Raw genomic sequence first — 14704 nt, 5'->3', positions numbered from 1 at the left:
GATGTCAGTGCAGGCAGCCAAGGAGTGCCAGAATCTAGTCAGTGATGTTGACTACCGCCAGTACTTTCACCAGTGGACCTGTCTGCCTGACCAGAATGACGTGATCCACGCAAGGAAGGCCTACGACCTACAGAGTGATGTGCGTATTTTTAGAGATGTGGTCATAACTGCTGTTGCTATTTAATAGATTATAGCCTTATTTTGATGGTTTGATATTATGCAGTCACAAAGGATTTATCTTTAGACTGTTTTCTTCAGTTTTTCATGTTATTGCTATTATCTGCTCTTTTTCATCCCTTAAAAATCAGTGGTATTACCTCTAAATTTTATAAAATGGTATGTGCTGTGTTACATATGCTTTTGGGGTATTTTGATTTGGCGAGGGTGAAGATTTGTCTCTCTTGCTTTGATGGGACTTATGAAATAACATTTGTTTGCTACTTTGGAATCAGTTGGGTTTTGTTACTCCTGTTTAGTTGAGTCCACTTGGAAATTTATTTAATTGCAAGAAAACTGGGTAACATAGCAGGTAAGATGTTTTAGTGGCTGATTTCAAAGCAGGAGGAGTCAGTGCAGCTGCTTTCCTGACTTGGCTTTGCTGTTTATCAGTCAACATCAGTCAGTCTTCCTCTGTTTCATTTATGAGTTTTGGAGGTGAGATTTGTGTCCCTCGCTGAAGTATTTGCTCAATTAAAACTTGAATAATGTTGCCGGATTGCACTTATGGAATTATGCCAGTTAGCTCTAGTCCCCATTACCTTTGTAACTGGGGGTTTTTCCTCCTTTTTGTGAAATTTTCTGGTGGGCAGCTTGATGTTTTGTTTGGACTTGTAAATTGTTGAAGTGACTAGAGGGGACAGGAAGGCTCTTTTAAGATCTTAATACTCGTCATCATTGACGGCAATTCTGTTCAGTTGTTTCCTCTGTATTTTTCATTGTTTAAGAAATGAACTACTTAAAACCAGGTTCCCAGGTTGTATTTTACTTATTACAGTGAACATCTTTTGTATATAAATAGGATTAATGTATCTCTAGCTGATTTGACATTTTCTAAAACATACACTGCTTTGTATAATTCAAAATAATTAAGACAGTCATTTTGAACACAACGTTTTCCTTTTCTGACCATGTCTGATACAGGCTGTCTATAAGTCAGACCTAGAGTGGCTTCGTGGAATTGGCTGGTTGCCTAATGACTCTCCGGATGTTAAGAGAGTGAAGCATGCCCAGGATCTCCTGAGTGATAATGTGTATCGTACACGTATTGAAAGCCTGAAATACACTAGTGTTGTTGATTCTCCAGACGTTCTTCTAGCTAAAGTGAATGCCGAACAAGTCAGCATTGTACGTTACAATGTTCTTAAAGCTGTTTCAAGGCTACAAACAGTTAAAGAGAAATATCACTGCTAAAATATAAAATTGATCAGTGGTATTTTAAGTCAAGTTTAATGCTTGTCCAGAATTTTTTTTTTTTTGGGGGGGGGAGTTGTGTGATAATTCAGGAGATATTTATGGGATTTTATGTTACTGACAAGTGAAATTCCATAATGACAATATCATAAAATGAACTATTTTAACAGCCAAAATACAAAGAAGCCTGGGAAAAGGACAAGACTATGATCCATATTATGCCAGACACACCTGAAATCAACCTAGCCAAGACTAATGCTGTTAATTATAGCCAGGTATGCTTATCATTCTTATTTTCTACATTTTTATAAAATAATATGTGTATTCTGTGAATTTTACCGTTCTAAGATGTTACTTACAACATTGACGATTAAGTCACATGAATCTCATTGAAGTCTGTCCTCATACAGGGCTTGCAACATTCTCTTCTCTCTGCTGAGTATTCTTGAAGTATTCAGACATTTTAAAATAAATGCTTGTGTACAGCTGTTTAAAAATTATTAATATCATACACCATTGAGATAATATTTTGTTGAAATGGATGAGAACCCAAGGCATATAAATATTTACTGAACTTTTAAAAACACCCTTCTGTGCAGTATAGGTTACACAACTGGTTGCAGGTACTGTACATGTTTGAAAGGCAGTAAGATTTGCAGCTGTATTTATGGCTAGGAGCAGGAGTAATGCACAAAAGATTCTCACAAAATTTCAGCAAACAAATGGCAGTAAACTATGTGTTTCTTTAATGGCAAGTGCCAGAGTATTTAGCATATGTGTGACATTTTGCTGTCTTTTCAGAAACTGTATAAAGAAGCTTGGGATGAGTTGAAGACGAGTTGTGATTTGAGAGCAGATGCAATCCCAATCAAGGCAGCCAAAGCTTCTAGAGAAATTGCTAGTGATGTAAGTGCCAAAAGAGGCATCTAGCTCTTCCTATGCTTTAAGAGCTATTTCATGATAACTGTTAGTAATGGTGATGTTTGCTCTTTACACAGTATAAATACAAACTGGATCATGAGAAGCAGAAAGGACATTATGTTGGAGTTCCAAATGCAAAAGCAGATAAGAAAATGAAGTTTGCCCTCGGCATAGGCAAAGTTCAGAGTGAACTAGAATACAAGAAACACTTTGCCAAATGGAAGACACAGTGCCACCTACCAGTAGACATGCTATCTATCATAGCGGCTAAACATGGTCAGTCTTTGGTCAGTGATGTTGATTACCGTCATTACTTGCATCAGTGGCTCTGTCTTCCAGATCAGAATGATGTCATACAGGCTAGGAAAGCCTACGATCTTCAGAGTGATGTAAGTTAACATGAAAACTTAGTTTAACTTATTACTGTATTGTCTCTTCTTAGTTTGCTTCAGCTCTAAGTGGTAGGAATCTTCTGCTGAATTCAGTGAATTGGCTTTGCTGTTTATTAGGAATGCAAAGTATATGCCAGTGTTATACATTGCCAAGTTTGAACTGTGATAAATTCAGATATAGTGCTCATGTTGGAATTACTGCTCTCCTTTTAACCAGTGGAAGTGCCTTTATTTATCAGTCTTGCTGGATTGTACTGGGAACTGTAGCTAACAGCATGGACCCTATTTTGTTTTCCCAGGCTATTTACAAATCTGATTTAGAATGGTTACGGGGTATTGGATGGTTGCCAAATGATTCGGTTGGAATCAAACATGTCAAATATGCTGGAGATCTCTTGAATGAGGTAACAAAATGTTTTTCAAGACTAAAATTTTCTTAAGGGTAGTTGTAATTTAAAGTCTTTTTAATGGTTAAATACATTAATATTTTTTAAAAATAAAAAGTACAACTGGAGTACTTCCACAGCATTCATTGTGTATGGAGAGTTTTTCCTTCCATGTAAACTTTCTTGTCTTGTCTATGTATTCAGAATTGCTGTGTTAGCTGTAAAATACTCCATTATAATCTGACTGTTCATCTTTTCTCTTGTATAGAGAAAGTACCGTACAAAAGTCGAAACTCTTCCATTTACTCCAGTGGCGGACAGAGTTGATTATATCACAGCGAAGAATAGTGGTGAAATTCGTAGTGATGTAAGTTTGCTAGCATGTTTCTGGGCTGTTAATTTGATCTGTATCTTCACATGGTAGGATTTTATCTTTAAAAGGACATTTATTTTATCTTTTTAAAAAAATGCAAAAGAATTCTCAATCAGTCTCTGGGAATTCTGTGAACGTATGTCATAAACAGGACTTTATTAGCTCATCTCCATCACTTATGAGGGAAGAGGCTCCTTGAGCAGAATAACATCATGCCTAGACATGTGAAAAGCCAGTGCTAGTTCTGCAGCCAGCCCCTTCTTTCAGCCTTGGCCAATATCATTGGTGATCATTGACAACATGAACGTAAATAGCACTTGCACTTTGGCAACCATAATGTTTAATCCTTCTCACTTATGCCAATATGAGTTTACACTTTTTAGTTAACCACTGTGTAACAATAAACATGAGCAAAACTGGTGTGCTCTCAGCATGCCTTTCTTTTTATGTCTTTGAAGACTAGTCTGTGAGAAGCTGGTCTGTGAACAAGAAATTACATGACCCTGTCTCAGTTCATGAGTTTGTGTTTATTTTTGCTGCATGCTTCTGTTACACAACAGGCCAAGCTAAACACTCACATTAACTCAGACACTGCTAAAAGGTTGGCAATAACAATGATACAGTTGAATCGAATGGCATACTGCCATGCAACCACATACACACATTTGGGCATGTCCTGTGCTTGGGAACATGACTCAGTGTAGATTATCTGTGGTTGGGAGATGCTAGAATGCTGCATTCACAGAGAGATCATGCTTAGTAAAGAGATTTGCTTTTAAAAAGCTTAAAATCTATTGCCCTGGTTTGAACACTTCTTCCTTGGCTATTGGCTGTACATCCCTGTAGATCAAACAGCTAGCACACCTTTGACTTCTGAAGATTATCCTCTGTCCATCCAGCTGCCTTGGAACAAGTTTTCAAAATTTTCTCAGGGAAATGTTGTAATTTCTTGTCTTGTATAATTTCCTTTTTAAAAAAAATACTCATTCGGATGTATATTTAATGTATCATGTTTAATAGCCTTGCAAATTCAGGTGTTTTTACATTATTTCATGCATAAAATATGGGTCTTGGCATTACATTTTCCCAATTTCGTGATGGTGCTGCAAGGCAGTCATTTCTTTCTCTGTTCTAGATTAAATATCACAAGGCATGGAATGAGGTCAAGTCAAATTATACTCTAACAGATACACCACAGCTAGATATGGCCCGAGAGGCAGCCAGAATTCTAAATCAGGTATGTGATCTCTCCTTGACAGTTTATACTCCCATTAATAACTCTTTCAAGCAATTTAGAAAACTTGCCTTATTAACATCCTACAGGAAAGATTTAAAATACTTACACTTTAATATAGGTTACATATTTACGGTAATAATTATCATTATAGTAGTGTTGAATTCCTCCTCACTTTTATTTTCCACAGAATTTATACAAGGAGAGTTGGGAGAAAGAAAAAGCCACTGGTTACCTCTTACCTCCTGACACTGTGCAGATCTGTCATGCCAAACACTCAAATGATGTCCAAAGCGAGGTAATAATTTTTCTCATTAGGAAAGCAAGTGCTTGGAAACCTGGAAATGTTAAAGGCTTTGCGAATTCAACAATAGACACAGAAAGCTTTCCATTAGGGGTAACATCCAGTAGACTTTTCATGATCCATGAAGTCCACTGTCCTCCAAACAATTCAGCCATCTTTGTTATGGGTTTTACAGATATCAGCGCTGAAAGGTTAGATTCTCCTTTCCACCTTTGCTTTCTTCAGAAACAGTCCTTTCAAAATCAACTAAGGTGGACTTCCATATTTTATAAATGTTAAGTAATTGAAGTGATATTATGATTATAATATATAACTCTGATTTCACCTTTTGGCATATTATGGAGGCTTCCTCCTTGAAAAACTGTAAGATAGTATGCACATTACATTTTAAACTTTTCCATAATGGATGTTAAAATTATTACATTACTCAGTTTGAATATACATTTTATCAAAACAGTGTGATATAAATAACTGAAATAAGCATTCACTCTTCAGACAGTCTCAAATAATTTGTTACAAAAATTTATTACAAAACTGAGGCTAAATCCACTTATTAGCAAACATTTTCTAACAAGGCGTTCCTCTTATGCTGAAAATACTGTTCACTGAAAAATGGTAGTATATTTGTCTAGAAAATCATATATTTTGAAGTGGAAGGACTATACAAAGTAACATTACTGTTTGTGTCATATTTTTATTTGGTCATGTACTGAAAACCTAAGACTGCAGTTGACCACTCCCTTTCTCATCAATTATTTGTGTTGACGAAACCATAGCTGTTCACGGGTTAAAAACAGAGCAGGTACAATCAGTGTTGATTTTATATGTATTTCTCCCCTCTTCCATCAGCTTAAATACAAAGCTGAGTACGTCAAACAAAGAGGTCACTATGTTGGAGTTCCCAGTATGAGAGATGATCCAAAACTGGTATGGTTTGAGCATGCAGGCGAGATCCAGAATGACAGGTTGTACAAATCAGACTATCACAAAACAAAGTCCAGAGTTCACATCCCTCCGGATATGGTGTCAGTTGTAGCAGCAAAGGAATGTCAGACCTTGGTCAGTGATATTGACTACCGCCAATACCTGCGTGAATGGACATGCCATCCTGACCAGAATGACTGTATTCAGGCAAGGAAGGCCTATGATCTGCAAAGTGATGTAAGTGATATTACATACCTACTATATAATTTCCACTTGGTTTGGTCTAATTATATCGTCCATATTATGTAAGACTGAAAAAAAATCATCCTAAATTAAATAATTTATTTCCTTTTTTATTATGTTTAATGATTTAGAATATTTATAAATCTGATTTGGAATGGCTTCGTGGCTGTGGTTGGATTCCTCTGGATTCAGTGGAACATAAGAAAGTTAAGAATGCACAAGAACTCATAAATAAGGTAAGAGAAAATATTTTAGCCGTTATGTGATTAGCTGTTCTTTCTCATGCACAGTGTTTAAGACAATATTTCATCTCTTTGCAGAGAGCATATACAAAAGAAGCCCTTGACAATTTTTCCAATTATACCAGTGTGGTTGACACTCCCGACATTGTTTTGGCAAAGATTAACTCTGTCAATCAGAGTGATGTATGTACTTTTTTAAAAATAGAAACTGTTATATTACTAGAATTAGTAGATTACTTAATTGCTTTTGCTAAACTATACTGTGTTTAGCCTTATGTACGTGTGTGTGTGCATATGCATGCTTCATTAATAATAGACTTTTACTCAAGTGAATAAGTTTAGTAAGAAGTAATATAAATGAACAACACAATATTGCTATCCAAAATAATTTTGTATTTTTCTGTAGAAGAATGTACCATGTCCCTTATTTAGAGTTTACATAGATTTTGATTGTATTAGTTTAAAATTGAGTCCTGTTCTCTGGAGTAGCGGTTAGTTGTATAATGCTAGTGGAGTTCCTGCTGTTGCTACTAACATGTATTTGCTGATCGGTATGTTTAATTTCACTAGAATACTGTGTGGATTTTGTGGTGTGACATACTGATGACATTTGCCTGTGTGTAATAGTGGTTGTGACATACTACACAACATTGCTGAAGATATGATAACATAACAGAAAATTAATGTCTACTTCTAATAGATGGACTAGCTGGGATAATTTATTTCTCCTGTGGAATTAACATTGTGTTTGTTTTCTTTTGTAGTTAAAATACAAGGAAACATTTAACCTTGAAAAAGGCCAGTATATTGGGTCTGATGATACTCCTGCGCTGAACCATGCCAAAGATATGTCCTTACTATACAGTGATGTAAGATTCATTAGATATCTAAGCTTTAATTTGTTTGTTTTGAAAGCAACAGAATGTGGAGTGGACTTACGAAAACTGTTCTGTTTCTGTCATTAGTCTGCTGGGTGGCACTGGGAAAGTTATTTAATCTCTTTTTTCTTCAGTTTTTCCCTGTTTGGATCATTGGGATAAGGATAATTTCTTTCCTTATTGAACTGATCTTGAAGCACTGCTGTGTGGTGTTTGGAATTAGTATTAGCAGTATCAGTAGTAGTAAGTTTGTGTGACAAAACCAATTTATAATTCCATCCAATAATATCTTCCTACACTACTGATAAAATTGACATTTATTTTTTATGAGAGGAAAATTTTAGACGATTTATGTTAAGCAGTTATTTTTGAGTAGTCTCACTAATTTTAATGAGAAATCTCTTTTTTTTGAAAATGTAAGTGGCTACTCATTCATACTACTAGGTGCTTCATAATTTAGTCTGAAGGTAAATATGATGCATTAGAAAAGTGCCACTGACACAGTAAATGCTCTTATAATAAACAATAGTATTACTTGAAGATTTTTTCAGAGTTTTGAACATGTGTTTATAAAATTATTAATGTCATTTCTGTACCGCACTTTTAAACAAGAGTTCATATCTACATTTTGGATATTTTACTCTTCCGGATGAGAAACGTTGAATTCTGAATATAGTAAAGAAAGCAGAGATCAGCTCAAATTTGTGCTCGGGTACCTTCCTGAATTGGAACACTTACTTTGTTTGCCTTACAATGAATAAGTGTTCAAAATGAGTATTCTTCATTTGCTCTATTGGGACAATTCATGGAATAAGGAACTGCGCTATAGAAGTAGTCATATTCCATGTGCATATAAATGGTAGAGTTGGGTTTCTTGGAAAGTATGATGGATTTTTTTATCAAAAGCTGTATGTGTTTTGTTTGTCTAGAAACTCTATAAAAAAGCTTGGGAAATCAGCAAGCCCATTGGATATACTTTGGATGAGAAATATATTCCAGTTGTTGGAGCGAAGCATGCAAACTACATAAATAGTGAGGTTAGTATGAGTTTTCCATTCTTTCTCTTTTTTTTTCCTATGTGTTGTTAGAATGAACTTTAAAATTTCCACATTAATATTTTGCAGCTTAAATATAAGGAAATATATGAGAAGCTGAAAGGCCATTACCTGGCTGGGAAGGAGATTGGTGATTTCCCTAGTGTCATTCATTCCCTAGCATTCCAGAAAATGAGGAGCGCGGTAAGGAGAGGATTAGTCTTGCTGTAGTATCTTCCATTTTCTTTATTTTAGTATGACATATTTAAACATAAATAATGCAACGCTTAATAACATCAGTAGAAGTGTTTTCAGTGTTTGTTTCCTGAACTGTTATTTTCTACATGGGTTGAATAATTGAACTTGAAATGATGTAGGAGATTAAGAAGGGATTTGTTTAGCTATTACACATATTAGAATAGGGGAAAAAAACTTTCTTCTATTTCAGTTTAAGAATCTGAGCAGTAAGAAGTACTGCATGTAAAAAAACCAAAGTGTTACTATTGAAGTAGGAATTTAAGAACTGGAAAAATAAATGCACATTTGGTATTTTGTTATTATCACCACTGCACATAAAGCATGTCATGCAGGGCATAAAGTTAGTATAATCCCAAATATTCTATCTTCATTCAGACAGGGAGTTTTAACTAGGTTAAAAACATGTTTGTAGAATGTGACTTTTTTTGTCTTCAAGTCTTGTTAATTAGCTCACCAGCTGTTAAATCTGCAAGAAGGTCATTCAGAATAAGTCATGATTAATATCGAAGTTAAGATTTCATCCTACTGAATCCCATGGGAGTTTAGCTACTAAGTCCAGAAAGCATGTCTCAGATTATGCTATAACCTGTAGCCTAGTATAGTCAAAATTATGTGGAAAAACACTTCTCTCTTCTCACCTTTCCCCCAATATTTCCTTTTTAGTTGGCATACAGAAAGAATTATGAAGACACCAAAGCAAATGTCCATATTCCAAGTGACATGATGAATCATGTGCTAGCTAAGAAGTGCCAGTATATCCTCAGCGATCTTGAATACCGAACTTACTTCCATCAGTGGAGTTGTTCACCTGAAGAAAATGATGTTGTTCAAGCCAGAAAAGCCCAGGAAATTTTGAGTGATGTATGCAATTCATTTATTTGTTTTCATTTTTAGTAGCCTTTCATGTCATCTTTTCCAAGGTATTTAAATATAAAATACTTTCAGATATCCTTCATAGTATTTAAATATGAAATTAATAACCATGGTCTTAGATTACTTAGTAGCATAGTACCAAAAATTACATTTTTACAGTTTTCTTTGGGACATTTTAATGGTCTGGGTGTTTAGTATTCATTTGTAAATTGGAAAAATTTTAAGTTAACATTTATGAAACCTTCCCAAAGGTCACTGCTATCAACACTTAATCTCTTCTTGACTGGATGAGACTGTATAGAAAGCTTACCATCTGGCACATGCAGGGAAGAGATGTGGGTGTACCATGGTACAGTCAGAATGTCGCTGCACTGCAGTGATCCTTATGTATTGTAATTGGGAATGTTGTAATGTGCACAGGGGCCAGGACAGCATCCACAATCCTCCTGGATCCAGTGGGTCTGGAGAAGACTCATCTTCATTCATTCGGGGTTGAGTGAATGGCACACTGAACTACGACACTTTTTCATACTACATAGTCAACAGTATCTCAGCTTGGGCCAACCAACCTTCCTAATAAAATCTGATGATGGTGTGTTAATTGCCTGGCCTATTACTGTGCTGTATCATTTGGTTTAGTTTCCCTTGCCAATCCTGTGGGTAAAAATCATTGAGTCAAACTGTGAGATGGGCTAGTCTTCTCTGTGCTCACATTTAAGCTTCCAAATAGATTGGAATTACTGACTGAGCCTGGTTCAGATTCAGTGGTAGCCTCCTGCATTGAGTTTGCACAAGTGGAAGATGCTGAATATAGAGAAGAAACAAACACTACTGTCTTCAAGCAGAAGGCAAATTTCTTTCTAACTAGTCTGTTTTCTTCCATATAGGTAGTGTATAAAGATGACTTAAATTGGCTGAAGGGACTTGGATGTTACGTCTGGGATACTCCACAAATCCTGCATGCTAAAAAATCCTATGACCTCCAGAGCCAAGTAAGTGTGGTTTCCTCAAATAAGTAAATATTTATAAGATTTCATTCTTCCATTTATGATTCACTGGGACTGACACCTGTCCTAGTCCAGAGCAGAATTAAGTAATTCCTATTACATCAGAAATATTTTGTTTAAATCATTGTAATGTGCTCTTTCAGTTTCATCTGTAGAGATATGATCACTTTTGTTATTGAAGGAGCAGAAAACTTAGGAGAATGGAAGGACAGCAAGGTTGTGTTTTTTTAACAGTGAGAACATAACACTTTGTTCTTCTGTATGCCACCCTGTGCACAACATACTTCAGTGAGTCGTTAATGTTGGGAAAATAGTGTCTCTTGCCTTGCTAATTGTACTCTTAGCCTACTAGATGCTGTAGAGTGATGTGCAATTTTCATTATTCCTTAGTTCATACTGGCTATATATTAAGTATTTTCTATGGCCTGTCACTTTTAAAGTAGGTCTTAACTACACCTTAATCCTGGGCTTCAGTTGTTCAGAATTGATTTTAAAGGAAGCTGGCAGGGAATTTCTGGTCATTTTCAGCATTAATATTTGTTTTGTTTTGTTTTGTTTCCTTAGATAAAATATACAGCAGCAGGAAAAGAGAATTTGCAGAACTTTGGTGTTGTTACTGACACACCTCTCTATGTGACTGCAGTGCAGAGTGGTGTAAATGCTAGTGATGTGAGTCTCCCCACTTTTTCTACTCAGGCCTTTCCCCATGCTCCTTCTGAGAATTGAAACAAGTTAACTAAATCTGTCTTTCATATTACAGGTGAAATACAAGCAAGATTATCACAAAACAAAGGACAAGTATACAACTGTGACTGAAACAGTGGATTCTGAAAGAGTTCAAAATTTGAAACATCTCTTTAGCAATGTAAGTGTTTCTACACATTTTTTTCTCTTAAGGTGCTACTGTGTAGGATATTTGTTATATTTTGTTTGTTCACTCTGTTTGAAGATAAATGTTCAAACATGGATCTTATCAAAGCTAGTGATAGTCCTCTGCATTGCTTGAGTATGGGGAAGATGCTGTATTTCAGGCAGAGGGCATATTTTCTTACTGTAGTTCCAGTCTTGTCAAAATACATGCATTAATAAATGGATTCCCTGAAGAAAATTGCAGCTGAACAAAATTAAGACCTTGTATGAGAATGGGCATGAATAGTTAGCATTTTTATCACCCTTTATGTGCACTGACAAGATTAAGCTAGTGTACAGCCTTTTGATATTAAGTAATAGTTATGGCATGTAAATAAAAACAGAAGGGCTTTTCCTTTCTATTGGTCATTGGTTATTACCCAGGAGAAGAATTTTTCCGCTCACAGAGACTTTCTGTTTTCCCCATAGAATCTCTACAAGAAAGCTTGGGAAAAAGTGAAAGCTACTGGCTATATAATGCCCTCTGATGCTGTATCCCTAGCTCGTGCAAAAGAACTGAAGCATAATGCTAGTATTGTAAGTGTATAAAATATTTTCTTTTTTTTAATGAGATCATCAATTCTAGCAATGAAATGTTTAATGCCTTGTATATCCTATAGATATAAAAAATGTTTTTTTTAAATTATCTTCTATTTTTAATTTAGATATAATATGTATCTTTAGATCATCAGCTTTCTGTGATAATCATTTGGATAACAGTCCCTTGCTGCTTCTTTTCATGGAAAAAAATATCACATTTTATAGTAATAGAAACTGTTTCTTGAAAACGTCTGGTTAGGTGGGTTTTTTTTAGTCTAAATTGCATAAGCATGCAGGTCAGAAAAACACCAAATGTCTTTAAATGATGCTTTACCAGGTATAGAAGAACATAATCTTATTTTTACTGAACTGAGGCTTATGAGAGGTCACTCTCTTCATGGCTACCTTTAAATGAAAGAGCTGGAAAAATAATTAAATAGCTTATTCTACTTCTATTTATTTTTAAAGTCTTCTAGTCAACTTGTTATTTTTACAACATGATAGTTATGATGTGCTTTTTTTGCCATTTAAAATAAATAGTATACCAAGATCCTGCTTTAAAGGCTTTCTCTGCTTGTTGGACTTAGTTAAATATTTGGCTTACTGTTGAACTTTGTTCCAAAAAATACAGTTGATTCATGGAGTCAGTTATTTGCTGCCTTTCTTTGCATCTGCTTAGGTAAAATACCGAGAAGAATATGACAAGTTTAAAGCACTGTACACACTACCCAGAGGTGTTGAGGATGATCCCAATACAGCAAGGTGCCTTAGAGTTGGAAAACTTAATATTGATGTAAGTGTTGTTTACTGGTGTGTGTTTTCCTGATAAAACCATACTTATCTCAGAAGAGGCTACTCAAAGGATCCACGTGCCTTCATTCAGATAGCACATTTCCACAGCATTTGGCAGTGTTCAGTATTGCTAAATTCTATAATATACCTACAAATGTCTTTTCAAGCCTGTGACTAAACTGTTAAATTGCCTGCATGGCTAAACTTTTAGTGTAGTATGTTTATGTATAAAACGGAGCACTACATAGTCTACCTCCTTTTAACAGGTGAATACAGTGAAAACTTGACAAATCACATTTTAGCACCACTGTTAAGGTTCTGCAAATTATTTTTAGAGCAGGCAAGATGTAAATTTTAGTCATAGGCAAAGTAATTGCTCTCCCACTAACATTGCATGAAAATATCAATAATTTTGCTTCAAATTTATCAGTAGTTAATGCTTTAGACTATTTGTCAGCATTGTTAATGTACTGCTTTAACTCTGCAGCGTCTGTACAAGGAAGTCTATGAAAAGAATAAAGCCAAAATTCACATTATTCCCGACATGGTGGACATAATTTCTGCTAAGGATGCACAGAAAAAAGTCAGTGAAATTGATTATCGCACCCATCTCCATGAATGGATCTGTCTTCCAGATCTTCAAATCAATGCCCATGTTCGAAAAGTAACTGATCAACTCAGTGATGTAAGTTCACAAATCATGTGTTTGTGGCTCACTTTTAAAAAAGATTCTTGCATTTATGCTCTGTTAGAGGAAATGATTTAGCAAAAACTTAGTTGGAGCACACTGAAGTCGCCACTAGAATCCGTTGTATTATGCACTGCTAAATAGCATCTGTATCATGTTTTTGTAACACTTGACAATAAGTGCATAGTTGAGATATGACTTAGTATGCATAATTTCAGTGTTATCAGGGTAGGCATTGGGTCATGACGTTACAGTTCTACCAGTTCAGCCATCCCTGTCTGTAAATTGTCCTTTATTAGTTGGTTGCATAAGATGTGGAAACTTTGGAAGTTTGAGAAAATCCTGGTGGTGCAAAGCTTCTATGCACTTGGCTTGCATAGGTCAGTCCAGGAGTAGGCCAGCAATCTATCAGTAAATCATTGCCCAGTAGAATATGCAAGTAGTTTTTTGAAAATCGTTGTGTTTTCTTAATTTATTGGCCAAACTGAAACAATGAAGAAAAATTATTTAAATTCCCAAAGGAATTGTTTTGATATTCTCAAGCCAAAAAAAAGTCGAAATACTGGAAACTTTACTTGCCATCATTTGACAGTTGTGTTTCACACTGATATAGCAATAAGGGATAGGTCCTAGTGGAAGTCTTACAGATTGTTTCTTTGCTCTGATACCTTAGGTGTTATACAAGGATGATCTTAACTGGCTGAAAGGCATTGGCTGCTTTGTTTGGGACACTCCTGAAATTCTCCATGCCAAACATGCCTATGATCTTCGCAGTGATGTGAGTGGATACACTGGTTTTGCTTCTTAGATTTTTTTTCACTCCACTGTATGAAAAGGATGGAGTAGTTTTCTTCTACTCCAGATATAATCTGGAAAATGTTACGTATCCTTCTCTACTGAAGTATTCATTAAAGAACCATATATGGTTATTTAAACTTTGCTGCTCTAGAAGTAGATATTGTCAGGTTACATCCCATTCAGAAAAGTATTAAGCATATGTTTAAATACTTGTCTTCTCAGAAAAGCACTTAAAACAGTAATTCTTCATTCAGAAGCCCTGAAGTAAAGCAGAAATGGTGCAGAATTAATATTTTTAAAAAGTATTTTGATGTTGATTTTATGATTTCTTAAGATTTTATGACACACCCTTAGTTTGGGATTAAGCCATTAAAATAGGAGAATAATCATTCTGGGTTTTGAGAATATATGTCCCTTCCTAAATTCTGTATTAGAAGTGTGTTGGGTATTTATCATATGGTACATATGCCTATTCTGTGAATGAGTATTGACATTTCC

General features: G+C 35.3%; 1 protein-coding gene across 1 annotated transcript in view; it reads left to right on the top strand.

The window, feature by feature from the left end:
- Positions 1-14704, top strand: part of NEB (nebulin) — a 128930-nt gene that overhangs the window by 66971 nt on the left and 47255 nt on the right. Inside the window, exons 81-102 of the mRNA XM_049816933.1 lie at positions 1141-1344; positions 1581-1685; positions 2212-2316; positions 2409-2720; positions 3023-3127; positions 3378-3476; positions 4618-4719; positions 4907-5014; positions 5870-6181; positions 6319-6423; positions 6508-6612; positions 7194-7298; positions 8237-8344; positions 8432-8545; positions 9263-9460; positions 10360-10464; positions 11044-11148; positions 11240-11344; positions 11818-11925; positions 12608-12721; positions 13208-13405; positions 14082-14186. Of these exons, the coding sequence (XP_049672890.1) occupies positions 1141-1344; positions 1581-1685; positions 2212-2316; positions 2409-2720; positions 3023-3127; positions 3378-3476; positions 4618-4719; positions 4907-5014; positions 5870-6181; positions 6319-6423; positions 6508-6612; positions 7194-7298; positions 8237-8344; positions 8432-8545; positions 9263-9460; positions 10360-10464; positions 11044-11148; positions 11240-11344; positions 11818-11925; positions 12608-12721; positions 13208-13405; positions 14082-14186 (3027 nt within the window). The remainder of the gene's footprint in view (positions 1-1140; positions 1345-1580; positions 1686-2211; positions 2317-2408; positions 2721-3022; positions 3128-3377; positions 3477-4617; positions 4720-4906; positions 5015-5869; positions 6182-6318; positions 6424-6507; positions 6613-7193; positions 7299-8236; positions 8345-8431; positions 8546-9262; positions 9461-10359; positions 10465-11043; positions 11149-11239; positions 11345-11817; positions 11926-12607; positions 12722-13207; positions 13406-14081; positions 14187-14704) is intronic.

The sequence above is a fragment of the Accipiter gentilis genome, chromosome 1 (genome assembly GCF_929443795.1).
Source record: "Accipiter gentilis chromosome 1, bAccGen1.1, whole genome shotgun sequence".
NCBI lineage: Eukaryota > Metazoa > Chordata > Aves > Accipitriformes > Accipitridae > Astur > Astur gentilis.
This window is presented reverse-complemented; position numbering and strand designations above follow the sequence as displayed.